Here is a 25,230-nt window from a genome sequence, read left to right as displayed (position 1 = left end):
GCCATATAACCAGGCCCAATGCACACATACATACATATGTACAAGTACACAAACACGCATAAGGCACGATTCTGATGTAAATGTAAATGTATGTATGCATGCATGGAATATTTTATATTTAATTTAGTTAATTAATTAAATTAATTTAGTTAATTAATTAAATTTAATTAATTAATTAATTTAATTACTTTTTTGTGGGGTGGTACAGGGTATTTAAGAGTTGAGCCTGCTCGACTTTAGCATTCCTTTCTTGTTATAATAATGAGCCAATTAGGTTTTTTTCAAGTGTATGTAACAGGGAGAAGCATCTCAATCCTTAATCAGAATTACGACACAAATCAGTCTAGCCAACGAGCTTAGCTTAGCACAACAAAAGAAAATATTACAGTCTAGCAAGCCCGACAATTAAATACCCTGTGTCCAAATAAAAATCCGCTGAGGTATAGGCGCCCATAGCTGAAGCAAAAGGAAGAAGAAGAAGGGAGCATTGTAAGTGTAGTACTTAAGAGAAATTGTTTCGTTAATAACTTTTCTTAGAACTGACCGATTTGGATAAAATACAAAACAGAAGTAGATTATTATATATTTATTACGTGTACAAAGTTTGGTTCTTGAAGCGTTGGAGATAATGCGCAGTATTGACGACCCTGAGTAGCGGGGGAAGGAAGGGAAAATCAAAAAAAATAAATAAACTAACCTCATGTGGCCTGGGGTTAAGGAGAGTCTACATAGCAAGTCTAAGAGCTCATCCAGATGGACAGATGGACATGGCTATATCGATTCGTTTCGTCATGCTGATTAAGCATATATATACACTTTATGGGGTCGGACATGTTTCCTTCTCCCTGTTATATACTTTGCCCAAACCTAATACATACGCCCTTTTAATCCTTCGGGTATCTACAAATGTTAAGTGCCAGATACTGACAGGCTGATGTCCTTTAGCTGAGCCTTTTTTAACAAAACAGCTCTAATGAAACAGATTTGTAGTCTCTGTAGAATACTTGAAACTGTTTTCACATCTTTTAGAAAGGCGTACAATAAATTTATCAAAAGGTCAGTGAGTGTTAGAAACTGTATTAAATAAGTATTTAAAATTAATTTACAAAAGATTGTCCACTCACTTTATCAATTGTTCAACAAGCTCTCGTTTATTTTTTTCAGGCGCCCAAACGCACACTGACAACGCCTATATTGATTCTTTTTACTTGGCTCATGGAGCTGATTTTTCATTTAATTAGTTATGACAGCGCCCAAAGTTAATGTATATTGAGTTATCACACGTGCCTTTTATACATATTTAATATACTTGTACGTTTATTGAAGGCCATTACCGAAGCGACTTCAGCTCCCCACACACCTGTCGGCACTGCCAGCATTGTTTTTACTGAAATACTGGCAAAGTGTATTAACAGCATGCATTCATTATTAATGACATTGTTTTATTTCTAGGAAACTTAAATTGAACATCTACAAAGTTAAGCTTATGGGGCGGCGGCATTTCAACGTGCACGAGTATACGTATATTTTCTATTTATTTATGAATAATGCATATTTATTTTTCCTCTCTTTTCTTCCCCTCCTAATATTTTTTCTCTATGTCTGCCTCGCCAAAAAGTCAATCTAATAAGCCCATTGTAGTCATTTCTCTATAGCTATGCGTAGAATATCTGCATTTTGCTTATATCTATCAATCCATAACAGTTCCCATATGAAGAAAAAACTCAATTAAAAAATAGTGTAAATAATTCCAGAGCTTATTTTACCCTCTTATTTGTAAATACATATACTAGGCTGGTATTTTATATAGTACAAGCAACAAATATGAGAACTATGTACTGGAATTGTAGTGTAAATATTTATATATTTACAATTAGGAATTCTATAAAGATTAGTGGAAACTAACCACCTATCATTGATACATTAGCTTTTCTTTTGCACGTAGTCTTAGTCCAGAATTAGGAATGCCATTAACTACTCGTATGAGAAAATATATAACTCTTCTAAGTTAAGGAATATTGTTTGTCGTTTTTAAATAGAAATTTAAACGTAGAATTGCTTTAAAACATTAAGAATTTTTATAACAATATTGGAAACTAATAACCAGTCTTAATCCAGTATTAAGAAGGATATTAACTACTCGTATAAGAATATATACTTATAACTATTCTGAGTAAAGAAAAAATGATTGTTAGAATCGTTTTAATACAATTAGGAATTTCCTAAATAATATTGGAAACTAATAACCAGTCTTAGTCCAGTATTAGGAAGGCCTTTAACTACTCGTATAAGAAAATATACCTATAACTATTCGTAGAATCGTAGCTTTAATACAATTAGGAATTCCCTAAATAATATTGGAAACTAAGAACCAGCATTTCATACATTAGCTTTTCTTTTGCGTGTAGCTTCAGTGCAGTATTAAAATTCCATTAATTAAGAAAATAAATAGCAATTCTGAGCTAGAACAAACAATATATCGTCTTAAAAATGAATTAAGAAATTCAAAACCACTTGGCAACTAGTTGGATACAATATTTTTTTTTTTATAGTTCAACATGATTTGGGATTTTAAGGTCCATTGGATTTCTATGATGTCGCTGTTGATTTAGTTAAGACAAGAAAGGGAGAGCACTCCTTAATGACTCACTTGGCTGCTTTCAAATGGCCAGAGGCTTATTTAGTTTACGAAGAGAATAAAAATAGATTCGATCGGAAGGGGCATTTTGCAGGCTAATAGTAGTTGCTAAATAGCTTGAGAAAATTGTTATGCCGATTTGTGCAGAGATGTGTAAAGCATCGCTCAACCGAAAACCTTTAATGTGCGCAGCTAATTAAAAAGCAATTAATATTTACGGCAGAACGAGAAGAAAATTCAGCTGCGGCTTCATTCATACTCGAACAACATTGTTTTGGTTCAGTTCTGAGCAACATTTTCTACAAAAGGCGCGTACACTTTGAAAAAGCACAAACTGCACATGTACAGTGCGAGTATATAGAAATATATATATATATGTGTGTATGCGCTGAAAATACAATTAGCTTAAAATTGATTTTCATGTCTTTTCAAGCACACCGAGCAGCAGCAAGGCAGGAAAGAAAATGTTTGGAAAATGGCAAAAAGCAGACAGTCGGCAAAACGATTGAATTGTTATAAAAGGAAAATCTAGAGTCAAGCATCTGAGGAAGGCACAGAGGGAACAGAACCGCAGAATTCGATTATTGTGCCATAAAAGTTTTGTGCACAATTCAATCAATTTTACTTGATCTTTCCTCAGCGACGGTGGAATAAATATTTCAAATTAATTTCGCGCGCCCAACACTGCGTATGCGTGTTGCGCATGCCAATGGTCATTATTCCCCTGGAGTCTAGACTCTAGACTCTAGGGAGTCGCCTGCCAATAGCTTTCATGACAAAGTTGCTCGGAAGGTTTTATGCCGCTTAATTGTTTATTTTTGTTGCAAATTGTTGTTGTTGTTGCTGTTGCTGTTGCCATTGGTGCCGCAAAGTTTGATTATTTTCTTTTTTCACAGCACGGCGTTTAATTTCAAAAACATAACAATACGCATTATTTCTGCTAATTTTCCAATGCTATTTCAAGGTAATGGCAATTTTAGATGCCATGCAGATCGAATGACTGTTTGCTTGTACCATGAGTGTGTGTGTGTGTGTATCTGTGTATGTGTCTGTGTGAGTATTATTCCATGTGCGTGCTGGTTCGCGTTTGGCCGAAAGGTGTGAAATTTGTGTTTTGTTTGTTTGCTTTTGGTAAATTAGTAAAACAGTTCTTGGGCTCTGCCGTTTCGTTTCGTTTCATTTCATTTTTATTTAGCTTTTGTTATTGGTCTCGAAAGCAAAAGTTCACGATTCAGCCACTAGATCTGGCTATAAGTTCGATGCACACAAACACTCACACATGCCAGACAAATCGATATTCGAGTAAGTTTTGACCCTGACTAATGCCTGGCAACTACATACAAGTATGTATTTTTGTACATTTGAATTTGTATATAAATTTGCTGCCTTGCTTGAAAGTCTTAAAGACTTTATTGTTTGTTATTTGCAAAGCCTTTTCCCGTTTTTTTCCCGCCCATCTTACGTGTGTTGCTTTGATTACAAATGAAATAAACGAAATGTTCCAGATGCCATGGCAATTTTTATAAACTTATCTCGTGTTCTATTATTCTTTGTTTCCTTCTTTAATTTATTTCACCTCAGCACTTGTAATAATATTTACATTTTTCCTACACAAATATTTGGCTTATTGCACATGGCATTGCGCAATGAGCATCGAGCATCGAGCATTGAACATTAATTATTGACTATTCAGCATATCCTATTAGGCTTACAAAAGTTACTTTACTTACCATTTGATTGTGCCATTTCTGATTCTGCTCGGGTATTCCCTGTGGGCAGCGTTGATAAGCACGCACACACTCACAATGTTATAGGAGGCAAAGAATAACTGTGCCCGACCTAATAAATTGTTGTGGTCGCACTCTATACTACTTATTAGTGATTTCACTAAGCAGAAGGTCTTAGTTTTCGCTCAAGTGTGGAGCGTGTTCTGTTGTTGTAGTATGGCCGCTTATCAGTAGTTGTTATTTCTGAAATTAAATAAATTTATTATGATATTTGTATATACATATGTCATTTTTTTGAAGCTCAAATATTGCTCGCTGATAAGTATTGCCTCTAGCAGCGACATTTCAAATCAATAAATTATGCATTTTTATATGGCCCTTTAGGTATTACACACACACACCCACACAAGCACACTCATCTATGAGCCTATATACTTGAGTAATTGAACAAAGTTTGGCGTTTTGGCATTTATTTTTGTTGCTCACAAGGGTGTTGGAGTGGATGAGTAAGTAAGTTAACATTTAATCAAAATTGATATTATTTATCTAATATAAAAGGCAAGGAATACTTTTTGTAGCGTAACTAAGACACAAGGCTACTTTGCAGTTGGCTAATGCAAAAAGGTTGCCCCATGGCAGCCACTCCATAACTTCTCAAAATACATGAAAAAAGACAACTAATTTATATACATTACAGCACACAGATAGGACAACGGGTGTCTAGGTATTAAGGAACAACCATTATACTATCAAAAAAATATTTAAATATAAACGAATCAGAAAGAGGAATTTTGAATCAGAAGTGGTTCTTCTTTTTGACTCAAATTTAATCATGTTTATTTGCATTGGTTTTAGAGACCTTTTTTAATTTATTAGGTTGGTGTTGCTGAATCGATCATCATTTTCATGTCCAATTAGGACAATTTAAAAACTACGTGTAGATCAAAAACTATTGTTCCCCCACTTCCATATCATGGAAATTGTAGTTTTATATTCATGTTTCCATTTCGACGTGAAAATTATATTTGTAAACATTTTATGTAAGCGAATTTGTGAGGGCGAAGCTTAAAGAATGACCATCTGGAATCGAATACGGAAACCAGATATTTATAATTAATTTCAGATACATCTATAAAATCTCTCTACAGTGCCAAACGTTAGCTTTCATCAATAAGTTCTACATGACTTGGAATGAAAATGAAAAGCATGAATAGTGCAGAATTCTTTTTTAAAAACATAAATTACCGGCTAGTACACATACACATATGTATATATATTTTATTTAAACAACTTAAAGTCGCATTATAACGAGCCAATGTAGATTACAAATGCGCAAAAGCTTAGCGCCACAAGCTATTAAAAAAAAAAACACGCTCACGTTATGCTTACCCATACATACATATGTATGTATTCAAAACCGGTATGTAAATCTGGCAAACTGTATATAAAACATATAAATATACATACATATGGAAATTATTGCTAATATCGTAGCTGCCAAGACAAATTAATGGCAATTGGAATACAGATATACAAACTAACTGGCAAAACATCGTTGCGAATTGTTTATACTTTTATATCTATAACTATACATATGCATATAAGCTTGTACTAGCATGTTGCTACTATAAAATAAATAACTAGCGTCACAGTATAAGCTTAGATTTGCAAGTATTCGCGAATGTTAAAATTCTTAGGAAGTTGCTAATATAGCTACAAAGAAAAGCAGAACACTGCTTCGAATGAAATTGAACTGGTAAAAATATTTTCTTATAAATATTATTACTTGACTCAAAAGCCATGCAACAAATTAAGGTTGTAATCTTTTACGAAATGATAAATAATCTTTAATAACAAAACAAATTGCACAGCAATGTTTTCTACTGACAATATCTCTATCGTAGTATCTTGATACCTTAACTTGACCATGAAATCAGTTTGGGTTTATTGGGTTGAAAACCACATCACAAAAGCGACTTGGTATTTCCAAAACTTTGGGCAATCCCCTTATCAAAAAGACAGAAGCTACAAAAAACTCATAATAAATGCATCTACATCTAGTCTCGAAAATTTAAATGGTACCTAAACAACAAAAACAAGCATACATATATGGAAAGCAAATGGTTACTAATTTAAATCTTTAACAAATACAAAAAAATAGTATTCCATTATAAAAAAATTAATGCTAAGTAAAGAAAGTATAAAGTAAAACCCAGTAGACATAAAAATAATTGGTGGTAAAAGATTGCATTTTTGTCAGGCATCGTGTGCTGGTAAGCTACAAATTTATGCTCTAAAATTTATTTTTATATAATTACAACAAAATCCAAAATATTTAAGCAAATAAGTATCAATCAGACTTGTAGCTTAAAAAAAAAATTTAACAATTTTTGCCAATGGTTCTCATTTTAATTTTGAAATAGGACTTAATTTCTTGCAAAAACGCTGCGGTAGTCTTTGAATTGCTTAAAACGGCCAAGAGACCAAATGCTTGAAGTCCAACTCCTATCCGACAGCCCAGCGGCGGCCTACTCTTACTTTGTGGCCTTTAATCATTGAAATTACTTCAAGGATTTGTAGTAGGCGGCGGATAAATGTTAAAATAATGAGAAAAACGAGTCCCAAGCGTTGCTAATACGGAAGCTAAGTAGTCATGGACAGACAGCCAAATAAATATAAGACCATGTTGGAGGAGGACTAATAATCTTAAAAGTAGTATTCAAATTATTTCTGAAGCAATTCAAAATATGAAGTATTCTATTTGCATCTCTTCAGCATCTACTGAGTGAAATGATAGATCTATTATTATTTTAATAACTTAAACCCTACCCGAGATTTTAAAGAAAAATTAATACGAATTATAGAAATAGATTCACGAAAAATCAGAAGAGTACAAAAACCTAATCTGTCACGTTTTTAGCTTCCTAAAATGTATGTTTAAGGCAAATAGAATTCCCCAACCACAGCAAAGGTGTCAACAGTTAACAAAAGCCAAACTGAAATGAGAGTACTTGTAACAACAAAAATATTTTTAATTCAACTTTTTTCGAGGGATAGCCAAATACGTACCAATACCAAAAATATTTAAAATTATATATATATGGGTATAGAGATAGAGATATGCAACCGAAAGAGCTATATGGAATTACTCTTAACTACGAGTATTATTAAAACAAAGTGTAATATATTTAAACATATTTGTTGAAAACGTAAACTAAAATTGTTCCATTATATATTTTAAGACCAGAAGTGATTGTGTTACGTACATTCAAGTATCATGCATATTTATTTCCTATATACACACTACATACTTATATGTATGTATGTAAATCAGCGTTTCATATAATACTTTGAACTTTTGTTGTACACTCTTCATTTTCAATTCAATTATACAGCACTTTATTTATCTGTTTCATATTGTGATTTCTTGCTAATCCTATTATATGGATGCATTCAATCAACTGAAATCGCACTTGTCTGCCATGTGCGCCATACTAGAACTGCCATTTGAAAGCCGTGTATACAGGAATATAGTATTTACATCTACATTTATAATCGTAGAGTAGGTAGTCCATTTGGTGGCGAAGGCACCAGCACATAAATCGAGACGTTCGATATGTCAATCGAAATATGTATAATGAACACACAATTTCAGAAATCGTATGAGTTGATCAAAGTGCGATTTTTGACGCTTGAAAAACTTGTTGATTCCAACGACAACTATGAAATGGCCAATCCAACCAAAAGTTGCAATTAATTGCAATTTTAATAAAAACAAAGGCTTAATTGTATTTTTACAGCTACTTAATGATATGACACGATTTGAGGTAATCTTGAATTCTATATCGCTTTAAACATTTTGTCGGCTCCCAGAAGTAGATGAACCTCTTTTTTATAGCTTAAACTGAATTACAAATATTTGTATTTGCATTTCTCAAATTACTTATAACAATGCAAATGACTGTATTCTTACTCTACCGTAAAAATAGTATGTAAATTAAATAGATTTAATGCTCTCTACATACTTGTAATTCAAATATCCGCTATTGTGTGAGTAGCAGTATTGTTTATTATGGATGTTAATTTCGCCACTAAGTGTCATACCTCGTCAAAAGTTTATTTTACTATTAATACAAGCATTCAAACATACATACTTGTATGTGAGGAAGAATGCGGTATGAGTGTAGGCATAGCTATTAACAACAACTACTAACTGCGCCTTAGCTTATATGCATTTATTCGTATATATGACTACTACACACACACACACACATACACATAGTTAGTGATAATCTAAGTATGGGTCTTGAACCAGTTTAACTGAATTTGTTGAAACGGTGTTTAGTTTTAAAGCGAACACTATGAAATAGAAAATATCGCAGTCAGTACAATTGTTTCTGTATTGAATTGAATGTATTGAATTTTCAATTATAATTTTCAAAATGCGCAGAAAGACTATGTATGTACTTTTGTATACTGATTATTAATCCGTTGAGGGTATTTAAAAACCTCACTTCAAATACAATTAAAAGCAGCTAGCAGCTTCTCAGAAAGTTTGTTTTATCATAATATGGAAGCGGTACTAAATTATTTGCTAATAGTAAACAAAAATCTGCAAAACATAATGAAATTACTCACAAAATGCTTAGCGATCCTTCCAGCACGTGCATTTATATATTTTATTATTAAGAAACTGTCAAATATTTGGATTATATTGATGTGTCACGCTACTTATCACCGTCTCGACTGCGACACTTACTCATGAACACACAAGACCGGCTAACTACGCGCCAATTTACGATATTATATATGTACTACTCATATGTACAGCGGCGAGATGAGCAACAACAACTGAAAAACCAGAGCTAATAAAGCGTATAAAAATGAAAAAGACAAGTGGTTGTTGTTGCAATGCATCCAGACACTTCACTGGACAAGCACAAGCACTGGGACTGAACATTTAATTATTAGTAGTCGGTGTTTTTATTTTTATTTTTTGTGTGTACTCGTAATTATTATACAACGCTCGTGTGACTTGCACGCTGCCGTCGACTGACCATTCGTGTTGTTTTTTATTTACTCTCCACCTTTTTTTAGTGAATATGCACATATACTCGTATGTATGTATATATTATAGTTTTGTTTTTTGCTGCGTTTGGCGCTCGACTAAAAACTCCCGACACGTTCGAACGACGTCTGAAGCGCGCAAAGTTGAGTTTCAAACTGAGCGTTGAGCGTCTGAGACGCAGCAGTTAATGCTCACTTTCCAGTCCACCCAATACATACAAAAATGCTTATCTTCCGATTACTCTCAGCTGTGAGCTTGGCGTCTCTGCACGACAATGCGACTAGGCCGATCACATCGTTTTACATTGCGTATACTTGATATGCACAAAAGTCCGTTCCCCTGCCCCACTCATCTGCTGCTCTATGACTCGCTTCCAGTGGAGCGAAATTGTATTTTTGTTTTTGTTTTTTATTCGTCTGTCTGCCGTCGCAAACACAATGCGCTCGTGTTTGTATAAAAATATTGATAGCCCATTTCTTTAACTTTTGTTTATTGTTGTTGGCTTATTGATTGCGGCTGCGTGTGCGTTCTTTATGGATTTCTCAACTGTGACGTAATATGTACATGTTAATCTGATGATTAATTAGGGGGACTTTAAGTGGCAAGTGTGGAGAGTTTTATGTGAAGAAAAGACGTCAGATGTGGCTGCAACATATTCCAGCACCTTCTACAAGTATAACAGTGCTGTCGAACCTTACTTGACCCTCACAGAGGCATAATTTAAATACGATCTGCTAATTTAAACACGAAAAACCCAAACCGTTTTAAAATTGACAGACAAGCCGATAAACAGACAGGCAAAACTAAGGTCGTTGCGCATTTATTAAGTCAATTTTTGCGCGTCGCGTCGTTCTTCAATCAGCTTTTTGGTCATTTAAACAAACAACAAATATTTTGCACTAATATTTTTGTTAATATTACACAAGCCATGGATTTTTATTATTTTACAAACACACACACATACACACACACACATGTGTATATCATTGAGTTATTTTCTTGCTAGCTGCACTGAAAATGTTTACGCGCATTAATTTAAAAAGAACGTTTAAACAAATTCAAGTATACGCCGCCGCGTAGGCACACACAATGATTTGTTTGTGTGTATTTGGCAAATGCAGTTTGTGCCAATTTGGCCAAATGCATGCCAACAAAATTTATGCCTCTATATAATTACTCAAAACAAAGGGGAACTACGAACCGCTTTTAAAATAGCAGCAAATTAATATTTTCTTTTTTTTTTTTTTTTTTTTTTTTGTTTTGCCGATATGGCACTCGAGTTGTTATTACAAACATACATACTATGTACTATACATACATACATATGTATATGTTAATGCATATTTATTATGTCTGATTAAATGAGTGTTTAAGCTCTGCTGACTCATGTCAGTAATATATTGCTTGCCACACTTCTGCCACTGCGCCACCGTGGCTGGGAAACTCATCAAAATCAACTTGACTTACTGATTAGCTGACTTATTGACGCACACATGCTGCAAAAAAGACGTATGTACATATAGTATACGAGAGCACATATTAATGCTTGTTCATAGTAACTGATAAGGCGGGCTTTTTGTTGGTCCATTTGCCAAATTGAGTCAAACATCTGAACTATAGTCGAGTAATTAAAAGCTCTGTTGACGCATGCCTGATTAGTTGACTTATTGACGCAACATCCATGCTGCAAGAAATATTCGTTGAAAGCACACATACGCACACAACTAAAACAAGTTTTCAAATTGCTTTTGTATATATTATCGAATGCACAGAAAAGCGTAAGAAAGAAACAAACAACACAACAAGAGTAACGGCAACATCAACAACAAGTCCTATGGTCAGAGCAGCAGCAAGAGCAAGAACAGCAACAACAACGATGGCAACGGCATCTTTGTGATTCTGGCACATGCTCGCCTTCAAGGTCACACGCGAACGGGCAAACAAACAGCAAAATAAACAAAGCTAAGCCAAGCCGAACCCGAACCCGAATCTGAACTCAAATCAAGCCGAGCCGAGCCGATCCGAGCACAACCGAACCGAACGGAACGAGTCAAAGGCATCGTTGACGATGACGATAGCAACCATGCAGCAGACAATACTCGTACAATGACAGCAAAGGCGGCGACGTTGTAGTGGAAATTATACTATGAGTGTTGGGAAACCACTTGTTGTAGTTGTAGCTTTTGCTTTCATTGTTGTTGTAATTGTAGTGATTGCTGGCTGTGGCTGAGGCTGTGGCTGCTGCGCTGGTGTTAGCATGGGTGCGGAGCATCTTTTGTGGTTAAAAGCAAGCCAAGTGGAGACCTTTGTTTATGTCTAATACATGCAATAAAAAAGTCACACAAAAGGTCGCCCAAAGCTCCCGCGCAGAGACAAAGGAGCACCAGAAGGGCTGCATACATACATACATACATACATATGTATGTATGTATGTGTGTATATACTCGTATGTATGTACTTACATAGGTGAAGGAAAAGGCCACGCATTAAAATTCAAGACAGGCATTCACAACAGCGCCGGAGCAGCAGCAGCAGTAGCGTATCAATAACCCAAAAACAAGTTGAGCAAATTAAAAATGAAGGCTCCTATTGGCCAAGACATGAAAAAAGTGAGATAAATGGCCAATATTGGTAAGCCGAATTTTAAATACTCTTGTACATAAAGTAATTTTTAGAGGTAAAAGGAAAGTTATTATTAAAACTCGATTTGATTTACAAAAAACAACAATTACAAATTTAAATAGATTTTATTATCGTTCTTGATTCTTTATTATGAAAGCAGAAAGTTCAAACCCACAAACCCCAACTGAATATAATTTTCAGAAACTGCTGCTTCAAATGCTACAAATGCTTTTAAATACATTAGAATTAACGCAAAAGTCATCGACATTTGGAAAATCAACTACATAAATTTGTATTGTTTTGCTTAATTTCAATTATTTAAAGATAATAAATGTTTTAAAGAGAACATGGCTTTAATGATTGCAACATGACGATAATTTATATTTACTACTAAAGTAGAGTAAAGTAAAGAATTATAATTATTTTTCCAAAGATTTTCTAAGGAAGTTCAGAGTGGATCAAAGCAAATAAATATCGATAATGTCAAATAAATATTTTGGACATCAAGAAAGCTATGTGTATGTTTTACATTACATTTTACATTAAATTTATTTAGCTCTATTCTAAAACCTACAATGGTTGCTTTACATGGAAGTAGCTTGCAAATATATTAAGTGAATACTATTTCCTGACAATTCTAATACGCCCAATTTTGTAGAGTCAACTACACATATTATAAAGGCAGTTAGCTGAGCGTAGCAGCTTGCTTCGTATTGAAAGCACTACTTTGGATTCCCCGAAATGGCTGAGTCATCAACATTATTGTGATACGATGCCCTCGTAAGGGGGGGGAAGGGGATGGCTGTTTACATTTTCTATCTATTATGTCTTCTACAAATGTGTCTCACAGATACAATTGCAAAGCGACATTTGGGATCGCACAAACTCACTCATGCGGAAATATCAAACTTTTGAGAGCTGATCGAGTGACTCGCTCTCTCTTCTCTTCTTTTGTTCAGTTTCCAGTCTCTCCGTTTTCCAGTTACCTTTCGCTTTTCATTTTGTTTTTGCTCTCATTGATTACAACACAATCGTAGTTCCGCATGCAATGGTTGACCACTTGCCGCAGTTGTTCATGTGTGTGCCACATGTGTGACTACATCTTGTTAATTAGCCACGTTTTTAATCAGATTTGCAATTTCTGCATTGGGAAAATACCAAAACGGATGAACCGAGCTGGGACAGATAAGCACATTATGAGCCTTTTATGTTATTGTATAGAACGCACTTCAACGAAATTGCTGCCAAATGGAAAACTCCAAAGAAACGCCTACAAAAATTTTGTCACGCAATTTGTGTCCAGCCTGTGTAAGCATTTCAACAAGAAAACATCAAAAGAATGCTAAAAATATCGAGACTACTTGAAATACACTTATTCTTTTATTTCAATGCATAGAGACTATGGTTTGTGATTAAATGCGTGTTATTGATTTCAGTTTTGTCAAATTTCCCATCATGATTACAATACGTAAAAGCATGCGAAAATGAAGAAAATTGTTCTCCCAGGAGTACAAAATACAATTTTATTTACATATTTCAAATAAGTATAAATAAAGCGAATGTTGCAATGCAATACAAATTGGTCGCACAGCGAACAATCTCAACAATTGACATTTTTCGTATCAATGTTGGGACAACAATTGTATGATGATGTAAGTACTGACTGATATGACATTTGATAAACGGTTATCAACATGTTTGCAACGCAATGCAATCATACATATGGTTCGAATTAATGTTGAGCGAAAAATTCCCAAAGACAATCTCAAAATAGTTAACAAAGTCCATTACAAAACTTTCAGGTCAACGTCTTTGATCTTATCAGTAGTATATAATATTAAGTTGGTCGATTGGCCACTGATTTTATTTAAAAAAAAAAAACATATTAAATATTTTAACCAACATCATAACCAAGAAAATTATTTTCCCCAAACAGAACTTTGGGAAACAGAGGAGAGCCATTGTCGCAGAAAACAATTTTGAATGTTTTAAAAATATAACGAAAATGCAAAAATCTTTAACAATCGTTTATACCATTCTGTCTTTCTATGGCAGAAGTGGAATCTGAAGTGTTTAATATCATCACGATTAATCGGATGATACTATATATGTACAAACGTATATAACGCACTGAATTGAGCTGTACATTACCTACAATTATTTTGCATAAGATAAAATCAAAGTTTTTTAAGGAAATAATTCTATACTCGATGTGCAAGGTCTATTTAATATGCGTTCTGTCTGAGGAAATTCAAGAATTGGCATTGTTTTATGTATCTTTTTTCATTGTCACTAAGAGATTTGTAATTTGCAATAATCAGACCCATACTTTTATATGGTGTCTCCATATGGTGGCCATCCCTTTCGAAAAACTCATCTCTTCAGAGACTTAACAAAGTTCAGCGACAGGCTGAACTAACGATCTCGGGCGCTTTACGCACTACTCCAAATGATGCACTAGATGCAATTCTGGGAATACTCCCAATACATCTCATGGGAAAAATGAACGCCACGCTGGCGGCTCTTCGCATGAGAGAAACAAACCAGTGGTCAGAGGAATGCTTTGGTCATGCCAAAATTCTGAAGGGAAATGACAACATCCCATCAGTCACTGACCACTGCATCGCAGAAGAGTATCCACATACTCCTTTCCACACCATCATTCCCTCTAGGGAAGATTGGAACTTCGGCCCGCCAGGCCCAACCAATTCCATCAAAATATATACAGACGGTTCTAAGCTGGACAACCGCGTAGGCGGGGGTGTCTTCTGCGAAGAACTCGGAATCAGAAAAGCCTTCAGGCTACCGGATCACTGCAGTGTGTTCCAGGCGGAAGTAATAGCCATTCAAGAAGCTCTTCTTATACTGCCAAGCCCAGCCACACATACCAGAGAAATCTGCATTTACTCGGATAGCCAAGCGGCTATAAAATCCCTTAACGCCATCACGTCGAACTCGACGTCAGTACAGAACTGTCGCAAATCTCTTCACGAGATGGCAACACAGCTCTCTATATACCTCATTTGGGTCCCAGGCCATAGGGATATCGAGGGAAACTGCATAGCCGATGAGCTGGCAAGACACGGTACTACCGCCTCCCTCCTCCCAGACAAGGAGAGCGTCGGTACACCGATGGCCAGCTGTAAACTGTCAGTCCGAAACCACTTTGACTTGGTCGCCAATCAAATGTGGACCACCGACACAGACTCCTGTAAAATCACACGCCAAACATGGCCAATCCTCAACAAGAGACGATCTTCTGAACTCTGCAAACTGAGCAGAAGCCAATGCTCAGTCGTAATCAGAGCCATCACAGGGCACTGGCTGGTGGGCACCCATGCCGCCAGACTAGGGCTCCACCATAACGATTTCTGCAGAAGCTGCAGAGACGTGGAAGAGGAGGAAACGGTAACACACCTCTTCTGCGACTGCCCGGCCTTGTCAAGAACAAGACATCGATTCTTAGGAGACAGTCTCCTACCAAATCTATCGGCACTAGCAAACAAGAAGCCGATAGACATCTTCAAGTTCATCCAGGCAGCTGGATGGACGTAATACTCGCGCAGACATGCAGCCAAACACGGGTATTTTGGGAAGTGGACTTGTCCATGCGGTATCACAACGGGCCAATCTACAAGGCCTAAGTGAGTCGGGGTGCATACCCTGGCTGCCGCTCCGACCTACCTACCTACCTAAGAGATTTGTATGCCATCATAAGTTGGTAATTAAGTTGAATAATAATAATTAATAGTGGTGCCATTGCAAGTTGCTTATAACCTTAATGAACCGAATCATGAAAATACAAAGAAAGTGTCGTTATTTCTGTATGCCCGGGGAACACACAAATATTGAGTTTTGGATAATAAAAAACAAGTAGAGAACTTCCTGTGAAATCGACCTATCATAATACAACTAAAGCATAAGTCCACATAATCACTTACTGGGGGTATATGCAAAATTTGAGTTCGAAATTCCAAGAATTACGTGAGTTATGTAAGGTCACTAATTGCCGGGGGGAGGGGGAGGAAGAGAAATTCCAAAATACACATTTTCTGCGTATTCACATAAGGCATCTGGGACTAAAATTTGGTGTCCCTAGGTCTTATAATCTCCGAGATATAGGCGATTATACGAATGGAAAGTCATGAAAAAAAGCCATAGCGGCGAAGTGGGGGGATAATCAAAAAAATAAAATAAAAGATAAGGGATCTTTGTGCAAAATTTGGTGTTCATATGGACGGACAGTCAGACAGGGCTAGATCGACTCGTCTTGTCATGCTGATCAAGAATATATACATATACTTTGTGGGGTCTGCGACGCCTTCTTCTGCCTGTTACATTTTTCAGCTCGCACAAACCTATGGCACATGTACCTAAAATCACTAACTGAAGGTATTTGCCAAATTTGAATAAAAAATTCCAAGAATTACGGGAGTTATACAAAATTACTAATTGTGGCGGAGAGGGGGAAGAGTGGCAATTTCCAAAATATACATTTTCTGCGTATTGCATTGATTGGGAGGCCTCAAACAAAGCTTCGGTTTGTCAAACAATTTTAAAATCAACTTATATAAAGGAAACCTATTGTTATCATCCAATTCCTTAGGTTGCTGCGCTGGGGGCACGTTTGGCGCAATTGCCTCCTCTAACAAATAATTCACAAAATAAAAATATAAAATATCTTAAGATCAGAAATAGTAGTACAAAATATAAAATAAAAAAATTAATTTAAAATTAAAAAAAGACAAATCGCGGACGTCCTTACCCGGGGGAGTCCAACGACTGAATGCTGAACTGGAATAATATTTTCGACTACCTCGGCTTTTGCACAAAGTAGTGATCAACATCAGTTTACAATAAGTGTTGACAGTGGATTCTTAGAGTAAGTCTGGCAACGATGCTTTCATTTTGCAGCCCAACGTTTATTCCACGATTTTGTCGCTAATTTTATGGCGTTTGTTGCGATTTGATTTATATTTCCAAGGGCGTTCGCAGTTTTTTCCAAAGGGGCCACAAAATTAAAATTAATTAAACACAGGGATATAGACGATTATACAAACGGCATTTCCGAAAATCACCCTCAGGGAAAAGTGGGGGGAAAATCAAAAAAATAACAAGAGAGAACGCTACAGCCGAGCAAGCCCGACAGTAAAATAACCTGTACTCTCCACAGAAAAGGAAAATTTAAAAAAAATGTAAGCCCTGATCAAGAATATATATTCTTTGTGGGGTCTGCCACGCCTCCTTTTGCCTGTTACATACATTCGCACAAAACTAGTATAGCCTTTCACTCTTTGGGTACAGGCAATAAAATTAGCAGATCATACATGATCTAACATGTTACCAAGTCAGTTAAAAGCGTACGGACAAGAGTAGTAAGAAACAAGAGAGAACGCTACAGTCGAGCAAGCCCGACAGTGTAATACCCTGTACCCAGGTAAACTTCCGTCACTGAGTTATATGCGCCCATAGCAACAGCAAAAAGAGGAAGAAGAAGAGCGAACTTGTTGCTGCAGTTTGGGGGGTTTCTTTTCCTAGAATTGACCGAATTGAATACAATATATTATATATAAATTATGTGTGCAAAGTTGGGTTAGGTAGCATTTGAAATGCGGGGGAATAGCGGGGGAAGGGGGAGAAAACTAAAAAAAATAAAATAAACTCGTCCTTTCTCGGACCTAGGAGAATAGAGTATACTGCTAAACTGCTTGAAACATCGCAAACAAGTTGTAAAACTCTCAAATATAGTCCTATAACTTGTATGTATGTACGACCCGAGAAACATTTATTTATTTTATTTTCTTTATTTATTTCTAGCACTTCAGCAAACGTTTTAACGTAGGTATTCCGCAAAAAAATAATTTTGCCCCATCCGAAAAACTGAAATGCTGAAAACATTAAATAATATTTCCAATGTTTGCTTTAAAAAATGTTTAAACACAACTTAATACTCAAAAAACACTTTTCCATAATCACTTTTAAGCTAATCTGTCGATGTATATACTCATATATTTTTGAGCAGATAGTTGAATTTAAAAAATTAAATTGTACAAGGATTTTTTGAAATAATTTCGGAAACTTTTTATTACAAATACCCATTGAGCGTAAAATAAAAACTATTGGAATCTAACCAAATGGATGTTGCTTGTAAAAGCGATTGCAAATAATCGGATATTACGAATTTCTAATGATTCGAATATCTTAGAAATTGTTGATATTAAATGAGTCAGATATATTATAAAACATGCCTGCATTTAATCATAATGTTAATAAAAGCAGCTAACATACTTTCGATTTTGAGTTGTGTGCCGAAGCTGATATACCCTTGGGGATGTGCTTCTCCACTTTTAATAACATACTTAAAAATACATATTTACATAGCTTATTCACAAATTTTAAATTTTTTTTAACATGATCGTTACTATAGGAATACGATATCAAATGTAGTACAAAGAAGGCCGATCGTTCATTTTCAACTATTGGGTATAGTGAACCGACCCGACATTGATATCAGATCTGCTTACAGTTAAAATGATCCTTTGTTCAAATTAATAGCGCTTTAGCTTTTGGAAATTAAAAATGGGCAGACGTACAACCATATAAATAATTATACAGACTTATAACATGTGATGCAGAACGACTCTTTTCGGGTGACATCCCCCCTTTTCAAGGGTATACAAATACACTGAATAAACGAAACAAATTACAGAACATATTTGTTCCATTATTTTACTGTTTTGGAAACGCCCGTTCGACAAATATACTCGTAACTTTGTCGCCCATTCCTTGAAATCAGTGCGCATTCTGACGTTGCTTATGAACTGGTTATGCAAATCGGGCGACCGCAAAACTGGTCAACTCAGCCATATCTGTGATGGCACAATCGATAATTAGAATGTTCTTAATGTCTTTTTCCCCAAGACTATTACTAAATTTATGATATTTATAAATGACTTAGCACATTAGAGACTGAGTAAGCTCACTTTTTTACGCTGGCAGGTCGGGAGAAACCCATTTCATTGATTCGCGTTAAAGTGCAAGCAGCTTATGTTTCTTTTGATTTGATATTATTGTTTGTTAATTCCCATACAACTTTTGCATTGTTTTATTTGTTGGCAGAATTTATTAAAAAATGGCCCACACACACACACACACGAACAAGAAATCACTGCATGCAGACACTATCATTATTTATGGGCATCGAATTCTAAGTTTTCGAAACTTACCCAACAGAAAAAATTCAGAACTGTGCTCGTGCTCTTCGATATGCTTTGAGGAATTTCAAAAATGTTCGTTTTTATTTTCGTAATCGCATGCACACGCACAAATAAACAAATCGAATCGAATACCCGCTGTTTGTATATGAATGTGATTTTAAATTTACTTTGGCGCTCTCCCTTTCAAAATACTTCAAATACCGTACAATGCATCAACTCTTTATAAATCCTTAGGCTCACATTCAAAATTCCGCACGTTAAATCACACCTTACATTACCGAACACTTGTCAACGAAAGCGACAGAGGCAGCGACAGCGACAGCGAAAGCGGCAGCGGCAGCAGCAGCAGCAGGAGTGACGACCGTTTGCTAGCAGCGGCACAACGTTAATGAAATACTGACCAAAGGAGTCCAACCTGAACTTTGTCGTGCCGACAGAACTTGTGGATGCCTCAAGGCAGCGAAAGCTTTTCTGTTTTTCGCTTTTCTGTCTGCGCAAACGCAAATTTCGCTGCTGTGGTGAAAAAGGCGCAAGAGCTTTTGATTTAAAACATTTAAAATTCCGTTTGAAAAAACATCGTTTGCAATCAAATTGGTGTCCAGTGTAGTGTAAAGAGCATGTTGGATTTGGTCCAAGGTGAATGTTTGCGCATTAAAGAAATGCCCGCAAACCATTCTATTCCAACTGAGTTACAAATAAGCGAACGGATGTTGTGCGGAAGTGAATTACTGTGCGAAAAGTTCTTGGGCGTCGCAATTTGCTTGGGCAGCGATGTACGGAAGCAGAAGATGTTAAATAAATGATTGGAGCTTTATGTCAACCGATGTGGTTAGAATTGAGATACCCTTACTTGTATGGAACCTTTTATACACTTCAGAGAAAAGTGGAAATCCAACATTTTAAGAGCTACCGAATTGAAACGTTGCACTGAGGCTCCTTTCTATCGTTCATACATATAACAGATAATATGTTGAAGACGACCAAATCAGATCACTGTCTCATATGGCTGTTAATGATTTAAGAACGGGAATTGTATTAAAATCTTATTTATTTATAGCAAAATATTTAAATCAAGCTATTTTGCTTTCGTTTTATTTGATCGTGGTGCTTCTAAATATGGTGAGCCATGTTTGGAGGCCATGGATGACCAATTAAAAAAAAAGGTATGGATAGGGTCCAGACAGATCCTCCTGTTCCAAATTAAATAGTAAGGATAAAATAGAATGTAAAGTCATGCCATGACCATAAAGAAATATTTTTTGTTTCTTAGTGAAGGCACGATCTAGTACCTTCTAATCAGCTATAATTTCACTCATCTATGTATTTCAATTCAGAATAGTAGGTATATTTTTATATCGGTTACAAAAAATAGCGCGGCTTGCCACATAACTTTTACATTCACAAGCCCACAATTCGTACATAATCAATATACAACATACAACATTGTTAGAAAAGTCTTAGATCTGGCTTGTCTTATTTTTCAGCCATAGCCCTAAACCTACTGGACAACAGCCACCGTCTCAGGTGTCTCAAGAGAACCCTTTCCCTCGACCGCCCCTTTCTCACTCATTAATATCACTCGTTAATATAGATTAAATAGCCTATAAATACACAGCGAACCATCAAATTGATTACGCAACCAATAATTGGAGCATTGGTTCTATAACTATGCCATACATTTGCGATACAATACTTGTAGATCTTTTAGATATTGCCCGTAAATTGCATCCATAGCTTCCTGGACTGGCAATTAAATTTTGGAGATTTTCTCGTAATTTTCCTTATCTACTTTCCATTTTTTTTAGTTTGTTAGGTCTATAATATCTCAGATCACATATCGCTGTGAATCGGGGCAAACGGCAAATCAACGTGTCAGACCCATTAATATTAATATTTTTAATAATATAATATAAATCATAGTTTTTGTAAAATGCATTAACAGCGCTACTTATTGATTTGTTAAATAAATAAAATAAAACTCCCATTCACTGGAAAATAATTGATTTATGCATTACAAATGTTGCTTTTGTAACCAAGTGTTTGTACATCTGCCACAAGCTTAACAAATTAAATTGTTTTCATGATAAACGTTTATAATGCAATCGACACTCGGATTTATTGATAGCCGCCGGTTTCTAAAATGTATTTTGGTATAAAAATGATAAGTTGTGCTTTGCATTATATCGAAAAATAATAAAGATGAACAAATACCAAATGAAATATTCTCTAATTTCAAAGGAGTTGCTTACATAAACCAAATCGATAGACAGTATACTTTGTAATTTAAATCAACAGAATTATATTAGCAGTCACAAACGTCACGTCCGTTTTAGTTTTTAAATTCATTCTTTGGTTTTTCTACAACAGCCAACGAAACTTCGGTTGGAACAAAAACAAAAAAAATAAAAATAAATAAATAAAACAGTCGCACTTTTTCGTTGTCATTTGACCTATTTTGTGCCGCACTTTTTAAATTTACCAACAAATTACACAATTCGAAATTTGCATCGCTTTCAGAAGGCAACATGTTGCCAAAGAGTCCGCGTATTCGAAAATACGACATTAATTCAGGGGGAGTTTCTGATTCCTCTAGAAACAATTCCCCACGAGCTCATTATGGCAAAACATTAATCAACACATCATTAAAGAAGCGTCGCACTCTTAGCCATGGCCAGCGAGTGGTGCGAAAGGCGCCCAGGTAGGTCTTGACCGAGATGATGAGACCCCCCTTTAAATGGCCTCGTTTCTAGCACTGTTAACAAGGAAACATCTCAGCTGTTGAGCGGCATACCTAAGGCTGCCCTACTGACCCCTTCGTCATCGGACAATTCGGTGACCACCACATACTCGAAAAATGGGGTTCCCACTTATACGGTGCAGCCCAACCATAACGAGCAGGGGGATGAGCAGCAACAACAACAGCCACAGAATACGAATGTTGAACTGGCATTGGCCAAGCCAACTTTGCCGCCATATTTGACCTTGAAGCGCCAACAGTCGGCAGCCATTTTGAATTTTCGCGCACGCAAGTCCGTTTCGCAAATGGACTTCAAGGAGGCCCGTCGCACTGGCAACTACCAGCTGGTGGCTCATGTGGCGAAGCCCGACGCGCTAGTGCCTGCCTCAAAGGCAATGCCACAATCCTGTGATGTGCTGAGCATCCAAGATCAACACATCACCAAAATGCTGCTGCAGGATGCAGCGCTATTGTGCAACAATGGCAGCGGAAATGTGCGTTTTGTGGTCAGTGGTGCGCAGGACGCGCGCCTGGCTAGCCTTCGCATCTTCAACACGATCATGTTGCATGCCTGGCGCCGTCGACGCGAGGAGGTCCGCATGCTCAGCGAGCAGGTGGATGAGTACAAACGCAGTGTAAGGCAATGGTGTTTGGGGTTTTTTGTTTAGGTGGCGAAAACAATTTAATGCCCTTCCCCATTCAGTTTGTCAAGAACCGCAATCAATTGCATGTCTACAACTCGCTCTTTTCCGTGGAAAAGCGTCGCAATGACACACTCAATGAACAACTAAAGATATCCTATCGCGATAATGCCAAGATCAAGCTCTCCTACGATGAACTCAATATAATGCTTGAGCAGATGACACGGGAGAAGCTGCAGCTGACTAAGGAGAACGCCGTCAAGGATCAGGACATTGAGAATATGCAGGAACTGCATCAAAATACCCAAAACGATCTCTTTCGCGTAACCACAAAGCAGCGCGAACAATTGGAGGAGCTCACCCGCTCCCAACGTGACTATCAGGACGTCGAATTTGAAAAAAAGGAACTAACTTGCCAGCTGGAATTCGTTCAGATAGAGCTTAGCCTGAAGCAGCAGCAATTGGAGCAATTCCGCGACAACGTGGCCTTGATTTCCGAGCAGCTCGCTCTGGCTAAGGCTAAGCTGCAGGACTACAAGAGCAGCCTGGAACAACAGAACAGGTAAGTCGATGCCTCGATCCTTACTTTCCTAAACACACTTTGCTTTGATATACTTGTATAGTAACGTAGTTTATAGAAAGCAGGAGTTTCTTTCCCAGCATTCAAATATTATATAAAATTTTAAAGAAAGAAAATTCCATTTTCCCTATGCTAAGAACGAATTTGGATGCAATCGAATGTTCTGCAAATGCGACTTTTCCCCAGATTTCAACCTTCGAAACAGGCCTCAGGGCAGCGGTCTGAAAAGGGGTAACAACAATTTTATTGTCTTTTCAGGAGATTTCTTCTTTTTTTTTTGTGTGAACCGAATTTGATAATTCTTTGAAAGCTGGTGCTTCCCGAATGGTCCCATTTCAATTTGGTCCAGTTCTGATAATAGCATTAATGAGTAAAACATGTGAGCCACAAATGGAGTAATAACTCAATGTCACGGCAGCCGATTTCGATGATTCTTTTTTTATTGGAAAGGATGTACTTGAAGGGTACTTTGATGAGAGTATTGTTAGGTTCTGCAAAGGGGAACGTTTTTAGTTCGACTGTATTTCTGATTGTTACCTCAGAACTTTCGACTGGGTGAACCGATTTTGATGATTCTTCTTCCATTTAAAAGCTTCCCGAATGGTCCCATTTCAATTTGGTCCAGTTCTGATAATGGAATTCATGAGAAAACTACTTTAAACATACCTACTTTAAACATACATAATTAAGCATTTAGTCCAAATAGCTGAAAATTCTATGCTGTTTTTTCAAAATTATCCTCGAAACATTAAGTCACTTTAAATGACAAAAAAAGCATTCACTACACTAGACCTGAATTGGGGTTTGTTAACATTTTACTTGTTCTTCATGTCCTTTTCCCAGTATAACATAGTATTGCAAAAAATGTTGCCATATAAAGTCGACCACACGTTCATTATTATGAGTTCGATTTGTTGAAGTTTTTTCATTGATCATATGCATAAGTTATTTTTTAAAGGCATCGTGCATTATTTAATCAAAAGTTTAATTTTTGGGCCCTCCCTTTGGTAAAAGCTGCCTACGCCCTTGATGGATTGTGTATTATTTTGTCACCCTCTGTTAATAGGACTATTTATTTATTTATATTTATATATACAAGTATATATATATTTATTTTCTTTTGCTGCCTACTTGCTTTTAAGTAGGAACTGTTCAGCTTCTAAATTATTATATAATTGTATTCTCCAGCATATATGCAGATTTCTCGATCTCATAATCATTTTCGTTTCAGTAAACTACTAGAGCTGGAGGAATATAAAAGGAAAACAGTGGAGCTGCAGCAAAAGCTTCAGCGTAGTGAAGAACAGCTGAGCACTCTACAAAATTGTCTGGCCGCTTCTGTGGGTCAACGCATCAAGCAATGCTTTGCCCAGCGGCAGTCCTATCAAGCTGCCACATATCGCATGCTACACTTTGTGGCCTACGTTATGTTGCCCGCAACTCCACCACCAGCTTTGCATATCAATTCTTTGCCGGAGGCGGTTGGGAAATTACGCGACATCTTCAATTCCCATTTCGGTGGTGACAATGAAAAGCGAGGCGACGATCTGGCCGAATAGCACTCAAGTAAATCAATTTAGGGAGACAGATTTGGCTGTACACCCGTTTTTAAAACTATATTGTATTAGTATTGTTATTAATTTGTTTGTTCGTTCGCATTTATTTTACTGGTTGACGTTTAATTTCACTTTTTCACTCGTACTAATAAGAGTATTACGTTGCACAAAAAATTAACACAAAATAAAATTTTACATCAACCAGAAAGATGTCTCAAATAAAATTCCAATATTTTCTGGTATACATTTTCCAATAACCCAGAAAGACACCTAATGTCAAAATAAAATAAACAAAAAAAAACTCCTGAGCTGCTGTGTTGAAAATTGAAAATTTAAGCCGCTTCACGGGTAAAGAAAATGTCTAAAGGTGAAAAGAGAGCCTGAAAAAAGAAAAATTATACGACCTCCTAAGGGAGAATGCTTTTATTTAATTTAATTAATTAC

General features: G+C 36.3%; 2 protein-coding genes across 4 annotated transcripts in view; one reads left to right on the top strand and one right to left on the bottom strand.

Annotated features, from left to right (window-relative positions):
• LOC115630520 (dorsal-related immunity factor Dif) overlaps positions 1–19,544 on the bottom strand; it is a 35,450-nt gene extending 15,906 nt beyond the window's left edge. The window contains exons 1-2 of one of the 3 annotated variants that reach the window (XM_030527122.1): positions 19,282–19,544; positions 4,369–4,608 (exon numbers count right to left, since the gene is read on the bottom strand). In XM_030527122.1, the coding sequence (XP_030382982.1) occupies positions 4,369–4,384 (16 nt within the window). In that variant the 5' untranslated portion in view covers positions 4,385–4,608; positions 19,282–19,544. Of the gene's footprint in view, positions 1–4,368; positions 4,609–9,003; positions 9,556–19,281 lie in introns of those variants that run through there. The other 2 variants (XM_030527121.1, XM_030527123.1) reach the window with 2 other exon arrangements.
• A 2,058-nt stretch (positions 19,545–21,602) lies between these two features.
• LOC115630807 lies at positions 21,603–25,029 on the top strand. The gene is made up of 4 exons (XM_030527471.1): positions 21,603–21,970; positions 22,023–22,644; positions 22,713–23,212; positions 24,462–25,029. The coding sequence occupies exons 1-4, from the start codon at positions 21,798–21,800 to the stop codon at positions 24,787–24,789; spliced, it is 1,623 nt and encodes a 540-aa protein (XP_030383331.1). The 5' UTR covers positions 21,603–21,797; the 3' UTR covers positions 24,790–25,029.
• Positions 25,030–25,230: the final 201 nt, after the last annotated feature.

This window comes from Scaptodrosophila lebanonensis, unplaced genomic scaffold (assembly GCF_003285725.1).
Source record: "Scaptodrosophila lebanonensis strain 11010-0011.00,11010-0021.00 unplaced genomic scaffold, SlebRS2 tig00001410-arrow-pilon, whole genome shotgun sequence".
NCBI classification, from domain to species: Eukaryota; Metazoa; Arthropoda; class Insecta; order Diptera; family Drosophilidae; genus Scaptodrosophila; species Scaptodrosophila lebanonensis.
The sequence above is the reverse complement of the archived record's forward strand: the minus strand, read 5'-3'. Positions and strand labels throughout refer to the sequence as shown.